Raw genomic sequence first — 9,375 nt, 5'->3', positions numbered from 1 at the left:
AACTTATTTTCTAAGATCAATGTTGAATGTAGAAGTGGGAAAACTCGAACTAGGAAAAAATTGAAGTCCACAGTAATGAATGAGAATCTTTGAAATGGCAATAAAGAATCTAAAATAAGGCGGCAAACGAAGCATCAGTTTTTGTAATGACTAAGACATTTCCGAATATGACAACTGGGAGTACATCTCAAGGTCAGACCTAGGAATCTATAAATTCATAAAATATTATGATTCTTTACTCCCAACTGAATATCCTGGTGTACCATTAATCTGATCATTAACTACTTGCTACATAAACTATGGTTGTTAACTCTACCACACCTTTAGTTACTATAATACCCTTTATTTACTAAAAATAAATGAACAAAACAAACAGAAATCAAACAATGCCGGCCTAAGCAGTCTTGCATTATAGTTATACCTAAAATTACATATACATGATGAGATTTTACGTTGTTTTGCTTGCTAGCTTTTAGTGATTATGCTAATGCAAGAAAGACACGCATGTGGACATGACATATACATTGTTTCTTCTTTATTATTGAAGGCAATGAAATATCCCATCATATCCAGTGCTTGGTAAGTAACAAGCAAAGAAAGTTGATAACAATAGAGAGTACCTCAGATATCCTCCTTGTTTGCTCAATTGTTACAAGAAATCTGCACATAATAAACAATGAACATAGGAGAGAGAGAGAGATAGAGATAGAAGTTCTAAGTTTAGGCAGTTATGTCCTTCTGAAAAAGAATACAAAGTACAATGAACGCAGATCAAATACACCGAGTCAGACCTGTCCACAATCCTTGGACATAATTGGATCTTCAAATGTCAAAACTTCACCAACTCAGTTCTTTAATGCTTCGTTCATAATAACCAAATTGAATACCAAGTAGACACTGACAAAAACCATTTATAATTCAAGTTCGGTACGAAGTAGTCATTGACAAAGATCACTACAGCAAATGAGCAAAACCTTTGAATACTAAGCTCCCTTAAACCTCTGTTTTGTATCCATGTTAAAGTCACAAAAAGACAGCGAAACTTGAATAAATACGCACTGTTGGATCCTCAGAATCACCATTCAGAAACCCAGAGAGCCATCTGTTTATAACACACAACATCAAATCAGAAATGTAGAAAAGGAAACGTGCAAACCTTAATCTCTCTGGACATCAGAAAAGGCAGTAAATACACTTTATATATTCAGTAATTAATTCTGCACTAAAGGACAGTTTAATTGTTTCTTAAACTGCCTTATATATCCAACTTGCTAAAGATAAATATAGGAACTCAGTATTTTCAAAAGATACACTCAACCTTACTAGCTCATCAAGCTCTGGATTCTTGTATATAAACTGATAGACAGCTTAAGAAAATTTTGTCTCCATCTCTTTATCTGCAAAGGAAACCAAGAAGATATCAACCTTTACTTATACACAGAAAGCAATAAAAATAAATCTGATCTTCTCATAAGTTCACATATTCACCATCTCAAAAGCACTCTATAATGGAAGACAAAGGAAATCCATCAGAATCAGAGCGCCTTACCTTTGCTCTTCCTGTGGATTCTGATAATAAGGCAACTCAGTTCAAAATACTATCGTTAGCAAAACCCCACATGCGAGCCTTTCATCTTTCATGGATCTCTTTCTTCGCTTGTTTCGTCTCCACTTTTGCAGCCCCACCCCTCCTCCCAATTATACGTGACAACCTCAATCTTACCGCAACTGATATCGGAAATGCAGGGATAGCCTCTGTCTCTGGTGCGGTCTTTGCAAGGCTTGTCATGGGGACTGCATGTGACCTCTGGGGTCCCCGTCTTGCTTCTTCAGCCCTCATCCTTCTCACTTCACCAGCAGTTTACTTCACTGCCACTATAAATTCTCCTATTTCTTTCCTCCTTGTCCGCTTCTTCACCGGTTTCTCACTCTCCACCTTTGTCTCAACCCAGTTCTGGATGAGCACAATGTTCTCCGCTAAGGTCGTCGGGACCGCAAATGGTGTTGCAGACGGCTGGGGAAACCTCGGTGGCGGGGCCACCCAGCTCCTAATGCCACTTGTCTATGAACTGATCAGAAAAATGGGATCAACTAACTTCACTGCCTGGCGGGTTGCTTTTTTCATCCCTGCACTGTTTCAAACCATTACAGCATACATGGTCTTCTTCTTTGGCCAAGACCTGCCAGCAGGTAATTTTAGAAGGCTTCAGAACTCTGGGGAGAAAGCAAAGGATAAAATGTCAGAAGTTTTCTACCATGGGATCAAAAATTACAGGGGGTGGATTTTGGCCTTGGGTTACGGGTACAGTTTTGGAGTTGAACTGACAGTAGATAACATAATCGCGGAGTACTTTTTTGATAGGTTCAATCTGAAACTCCATACCGCTGGACTTATTGCAGCAAGTTTTGGGTTAGCGAATTTTGTTTCTCGACCTGGTGGTGGAATGTTCTCTGATTTTATGGCAAAGAGGTATGGGATGAGGGGTAGGATCTGGAGTTTATGGTTAGTGCAAACTATAGGAGGAGTGCTCTGTGTTGTTCTAGGAAGAGTAGGATCATTGGGTCCATCAATAACAGTGATGCTGATTTTTTCGTTTTTTGTCCAAGCTGCATGTGGACTAACCTTTGGGGTAGTTCCTTTCGTATCTAGAAGGCAAGTATTTTCTTTCTTTAGGTGCTCCGTTAAAAACTCATCACTCATCCTTCCTTGATTTTATTTTCTCTACAATTTGAGCAGGTCACTGGTTTTCTGTGTTGTACTAACAATGCTAAGTTACAGACACTAATGCTTGTGCGAAAATTACTTTTTTTTTTCCGTTCTTTTAGGATCATCCATGATTAGTAATTTAGTGCAGATTAGGTACTAATTTTTGATGCTGAATGATTTTTCAGATCGCTGGGGCTCATATCAGGAATGACAGGAGCTGGTGGAAATGTGGGTGCAGTTTTAACGCAAGTCATTTTCTTCAAAGGTGCTCAATACTCTAAAGAAACAGGGATAACCCTAATGGGTATTATGATCATATGTTGTACGCTCCCATTAGCCTTGATCTACTTCCCACAATGGGGTGGAATGTGTTTTGGTCCATCAACTGCAGAAAATGCCACTGAAGAAGAGTATTATGCATCTGAGTGGAATTCTAGAGAGAAAGAGGGAGGTAAACATCTGGGAAGCTTGAAATTCGCAGAGACTAGCAAAAGTGAACGAGGTAGAAAAATCGCTTCTCAACTAAGACCAACTAGTGGAACCTCACCCACTACTGTTTGACAACTACCACTATAAGGTACATATGTTTTAGTTCTATCTAAAACTCCTAAAAACGATAAACTGTTTCCATATCAAGATCTTCCTTGTGAATACTACCATAAAGGATTAGTATTTAATAGCTATGAAAAGTAGTGGACTGCTATGTTGTTGTGTCAGTTATGGTATCAAGTGGTTTGTACTCATTTAGTTAAGTATGGTCTTTTTCTTCTTTTCAATTCCTTTAAATTTGAGTTTTTGTGTTTGTGAAAACTTGAAGATTAAGTTTTTATTACTCTCCTTTGTGAAATACAGAAGTCTTGTTATATGTTATTCTTCACCACATTTATCCACAGAGGGACCTCATGTGAGATTTCTTTTTTTCCTTTTGTGTGTGTGTGCCTTCTACAAAATAGGAATATTTAGATACTTTCTTTTCTACCTATAAACAGAACGAGGAAAAACGAAAAAAGAGAAAGGAGGAAAGAACAGCACAGAAACATAGTATAACATGTAAAACACATTAATAAACAAGTGCTGCATCGCATTCAATCATCAGACCCTGACAACCCAACCAGTGTGACAGTTGCTTACTTTTGCTCCTCTCTTGTGTGGGGTCCATTTATTCCATATACAACCTAATTTTTCCCATACTAACACTCAAAAATTTGGGCCTTGGGGTGAGACTGAGTGGTATAAGGTATGTCGACAATCAATTACTAGTTTGAATATGTTGCTTACTAATCAGAATAGCCAGTGATTCAAATTGATTAGTTTAACTAAACTTGGTTTACCTTTCCAGAACTACCCAATAGATGATAGTTTCCCCGAATTCTCCATAGACCTATTAACCTCATACTTCAAACAAGAAAAAGAAAAAAAAATTCAGCATATTTAAATCCTAAAACCTATATTAAATGATTTTCAGTCCCACCTACATCAAAGCTCAAAAGCAAGACAAGAGCAGAAATTCTTTTTGTTAAGATAAGTTAGACCGATACAACACCTTTACATGTAAATTATTGATGGCATATCTCCTCTAATAGGAAAGATGCGGAAAAGAGCACGATGGACACTAAAGAAGAAATACACAGAAAAAATTACAAGTATACATCGGCAAAAGAAAAAAATGCTAAGGTTAGTTTGTGTTTTCTAACTGAAGCAGTAACAGTGACTAATTTAGTTGCCGTTTTGGACAAACGTAAGATGGCAATGATGCCCTAGTGGAAGCACCCATTTTACCTGGCACAGACACCAACAACAATGCTGTCTGCCTAACCCGATCCCCGTAAACAATCAAAACAAGACACAAACATATCATAAATAAAGAAATGGGATAAGGGATGACCTTCGTAAGCTTTAGGTTATAACTACCAGTCTGAGGTTCTTCAGTACTTAGCTATTTGTGCTCTCCTTCAACCAGTGCAGCTCCAAACGTCCAAGAAACATCTCCAGGACCGAAGTTAATTTCTGCATCCCTCAAGGAGAGATGCCAAATATGGAACTCGAAAACAGAATTGATCAGCATATTTTCTGTTTCCAGAAATTTTCTTTGAGTCGATCCACGACCCAGAACATATTTGCACGCCTTTCTTCCAAATTTTTGTCAAATTAGCTCTTGGATTCAATTCTAGCATACTCTAAATGGCAAAAAAAATCCAGTTAAGGCATGAAACCGTGAAACTAGATGAGGGACGGACAACAAATTTGAATATGTGCCTGCAAAGACAACATAGAAGTCAAAGCAATGAACTCTAGTAAATTACCAGACTTTTAAGCAAACGAAAAAACACATCTGAACACTATATATAAAAGATGCACAACAGACGTTTTGAGGAAACATGAAGTCTAAAAAAATGAAAGCAGAAAGCCCGTGGGTCTGAATGCACTTACTGTTAGAGGAAGACGACCGTCCTTTGCAGTTCTTACCCTCAGTTAATCGTGACCAATCAAAGTTTTTCGAATGGGTTGCAGCAGCCTAAGCAATTCTTTTACATTGCTTCCAATTTGGATCCCCTATCAGAGAAAACAAAGTGGACCGATTTCTTTGAAATTGACCAGCAATATTGTTTGAAGTGGGGATGTTGTAGGTAACAGCTATCACAAGAATGGTTCAGAACAAATCTCACACTGAGACAAGGATGTCTGAGCTGAAATCTGCAATCAACACTCTCTGTGAGTGAATCTCTTCACTAGGCATGATAACTGTCCTTTCAAATACCTCGTTTAGACCAAATCTGGGCAGTGAATATGCCAAAATTTGATGCTGAACTGAACCAAATTTTAGCTACAGTAAATTTATCATCCGTCAGTTCTTTGATTTCCATCACAACCTGCAACGACGAACAGCCTAAATCTAGAACTCCTAAAAGTGGGTAAACTGGAAGAACTGTTCAGTGTCCACATTTTGTAGTTAAGAGCGATTCAACTATAATAAGCCTCTTCCTGTCCAGTTAGTATCCTTATAGAAGTTTTCCTGCACATCAACAGGAGTTTCTGCATTTTCGAAAATCCAAGCTGCATCATGACTCGCAATCTTCTTACCCCAGCAGTAGCTAACAGAAAGATAGAATTATCTTCATGTCTTTCCGAAGGAATTTGTTCTGCCCGTTCAAGTAGTGGTTCCGATGAGAGCGTAGACAAGTAAAACTGTGAACAAAGTTATCCAAACCAGGTTCAGTTTGCATGAGAGAATTATTGGTTGAATGATCAGGAAACGAGTTCAACAACACTGCATGTCCATTATCCCTTGTGCTATTTCCTAACCATTTATACACATTTACACGGGTTCCAGTGCTACCACAACCCAAAACGACAGCAAAGTATGACAAATGTGCTTTATCAGGTTTAAATACCAAATAAGAACAGGCAAATTAACTACATCAATTATTTTGATGTAGAGTCTAAGCTTAATGAAATTCACAAGATTCCTATTTTCCATTGCCAAACGACCAAAATGAACAAGAAATTACGTTATGTCTTGATAAATTAGGGATCTAGAGACTGTGAATATGAACCGGTGAGGAGATTATAATCAATGCGAAACGAGGGTAAATCTTAATTGGAAAACGAAAACAAACGTAAGATCAGCGTACCTAGAGGGAACCAGATAATTTGGAGTCTATCTTCTTTTACCCGTCCTCAATAATCAAAACAAAGAAGAGAGAAAGGACGGAGTGATGAAGAAGAAACGGAGTGATGAAGAAGAAGTGACTACTGAGGAACAGCTACACTTCCGCCAGGAAAACTGAATTCAATTTTTTAATTTCACTGTACATTTGTGCCAGCAGCGTAACACAACTAGGGGCGGAGGTACATAGGCGCCCCTTATCACGCACATGACTACGAATAAAATTATTTTAAATCAAAAAATGAGATCTTATTTATTTTTTTAAGTATTTTTTTTATTAATTTTCATTTTTTTTTATTAATGAGATCTTATTTAAGGAATTGGAGCTCAGCTGGTTGCTAGGCTTCTAACTAGTTTCTTACCGGAAGATAATCCTTCAGATATGTAATTTGTATTTTCTTTTGGATAATTATACATAAATTAAATAAAAAACAAAATTGAAATAAAAAAAGAAATCACAACTCGGAAGAATTATCGTCCGGTAGGAAATTAGTTGGAAGCCTAGCAACAAGCTGAGCTCCAACTCCCTTTTGAATGACTATTCATAACTTTATAGAAAAGAAATTCGCCAACCCGCACATTAGCATCATAACTAGCAATATAATTACGCAAGCGCTTCAGAAAGTCTGTGGTATCGTTCCGAGCTCTCCTAAGGTGGTGAAGGCAAGTGTCCCCAAAACCATAACCTTGTGTCGTGCACTTCTCCAAATATTTGGCATTCTTCCGAGAAACAACATTCTTGATGGCAAGGCCAGGGGTACAAGTACGTATTCCACCTCCAGTAAAGGGTCAAACACAAGTTACATCAAAACACATGTCCCATCCATTGTCCTAGTTATACACAAGAATATTAGTTGGTCTTAAACCAGTGCTATTACTGGACAGAAACCCCAAGTCAACCTCCTTCCTAGTTGGCACACCCGCCCGATAACACATGTTAGCAACAGTATCCCGCACCAGATCATGCCTAAACTTAAGATCAACCTCATTTGCACAATGCAAGGCATGATCACCGAAAACATCCATATCCCTTTTGTAGAAAGAGAAAGAACCATCCACATCGAATAGGGGGATCCCTAACCTATAATGGAGAATTGCACTAAATCGCCTAGCTCCAATATGTTGATCGAGCCCCAAAATAGGAATTGCAGTCAGATAATTCAAAGCATGTTTTGTTTGGTTACATTGTCATAGCACAAAATCACGCTCCGCCAAAACATAACCGGTTGGTAAGTTCTTCTTAATCGCATCAAAATATATAATTTCCAAAGAGTTCATGGAAAGGGTGGAACCACTACGAGTGCAAAGAGAATGGACAACACCAGGTAGGGAGTTGAAGGAGTCAATAGATTGTTGAAGAGGAGAACCACACCCACTGATACTGGTGATTCTCAAAATGGAGGTCTGTAATTCTTGGGTATGCAAATTAGAAACAAGGAAACAATAGTGTTTGGTGTATTGCATAGTGTACAAACCCAACCCACCATGCTTGAAGGGTAGTGTAGAGAGTCTATACCGAAGAAGCCCATAACCAGGCTCATCTCCTGTAATGGCATGCCCGAGGAATTGATGCAAACGCGTGTCAAACAAGTCTTGGGATTCCTTTAAGTATTGAATACAGTTTTTAAGATTTTTTATTTGAACATACCAGCTGTTAATCATATTCAATCTATTTATTTACGTCCAAATGAAACTTCTCAATTATAATTTTCTTTTAAAAGTATTATCGATTACATGTAGTAGTATGGTTTGATGGTTAATAAATTAGCATGCTACATATGCACGGGGATTTTTTTTTCTTTCGGTAAAGCGGCTAACCTCAATAGATATATTGATAAATCCGGTTTAGGAAATCAGAAACCTTACAACGATTTTTCAAGATCATATAACAGTCATACAAGTTGTACTATCTCCACCAATTCTTTCCTATCAAATGTATCCCTTCAGATCTAACACAGCTTTACCAAACCTTCTTCTCTCTTACAAATGAGAGAACCAAATATTTATGGCCAAACTGATTTTGAAAACAAAACCAATATGTGTCGAAGCACAAGGCGATGACTGGATCAAATCCCATAAAATGTTTCTCATAACATGTAAGTAATATGAACTGAAGTTTTTTTAAGTTTAGATTGTCAAATGCAATCGAGGTAGCAGTGACCCAACTAATAGTAATAATATCCAAAAATCAACCGAAGTGTCTCAAGTAACAGTGGTAATCTGAATCAGTTTTTAAGTGTCCGAATCGGAATGTACCGGGTATGACTCGGCTTTGGAGATGTGGTAACAATTGAAGTAATAAATGATCTTGATCGAGTTGTTGTTGTCTTTGTTTTCATTACTAAATATAAACTAGAACAAGAAAGACTAACATATTAACTACACATACTAAATATAAAACAAGATATAAGGAAATCCTCTCAACACCACAAACAATATAACAGCAGTTCTAGAACTATTTGGTGTAGTTGAAACCGATGCAAAAGTTATTGTTGAAACTTTAATTTGCTCAAAGATTAGGGTTGAAGATGATGATAAGCTTTGGTTGCTTCTCTGCCAAAGAATGCAAAGTGAAATTTTGACGACAGGAAAAATGGTCGTTTTGAAGTTCATCTCAAGATATACGTCAAAGATAAATCTCAAGGACACTTGGAGCTTAACGCATGACCCTGGATTCCACAACCTAAGGTCATCCCTATCCTCACAGGGTGAATCTCAGCCCTCATGAACCAAACTTAGCTTTCACAAGAGAGGCTCATCCTTTGGTCTACGAGGCACCTATATATGTGATTCCGAGCACAAGAGAGTTTATGCTTCAAAACCTAAATTCTGATTGGGAAAACCTTTATATGGCAGATAAAGAAAGATTTTATGAGTTTAATCACAAAGTGTCTGAAATTGTTAATGCATCTTTTGCATTGGGTAAGACAATTAATGAAAAGGATATTATGATGAAAATGCTCAGATCGTTGCCATCTAGATACGATTCTAAGAAGCATTC

The 9,375-nt window shown here is 37.6% G+C and overlaps 1 protein-coding gene and 1 long non-coding RNA gene across 2 annotated transcripts; one reads left to right on the top strand and one right to left on the bottom strand.

Moving 5' to 3' along the window:
* Positions 1–1,187: 1,187 nt before the first annotated feature.
* LOC113315156 (high affinity nitrate transporter 2.5-like) lies at positions 1,188–3,597 on the top strand. The gene is made up of 2 exons (XM_026563461.1): positions 1,188–2,653; positions 2,893–3,597. Exons 1-2 carry the CDS (start codon positions 1,509–1,511, stop codon positions 3,266–3,268), a joined length of 1,521 nt encoding a protein of 506 aa, XP_026419246.1. The 5' UTR covers positions 1,188–1,508; the 3' UTR covers positions 3,269–3,597.
* Positions 3,598–3,672: 75 nt separating this feature from the next.
* On the bottom strand, positions 3,673–6,486 carry LOC113315157. Its single transcript, XR_003342780.1, has 3 exons — positions 6,340–6,486; positions 5,138–5,893; positions 3,673–4,963 (listed from the first exon to the last, which is right to left on the bottom strand). It is a non-coding gene; the product is annotated as an uncharacterized LOC113315157 (long non-coding RNA).
* Positions 6,487–9,375: the final 2,889 nt, after the last annotated feature.

This window comes from Papaver somniferum, chromosome 10 (genome assembly GCF_003573695.1).
Source record: "Papaver somniferum cultivar HN1 chromosome 10, ASM357369v1, whole genome shotgun sequence".
Lineage (NCBI taxonomy): Eukaryota > Viridiplantae > Streptophyta > Magnoliopsida > Ranunculales > Papaveraceae > Papaver > Papaver somniferum.
This window is presented reverse-complemented; position numbering and strand designations above follow the sequence as displayed.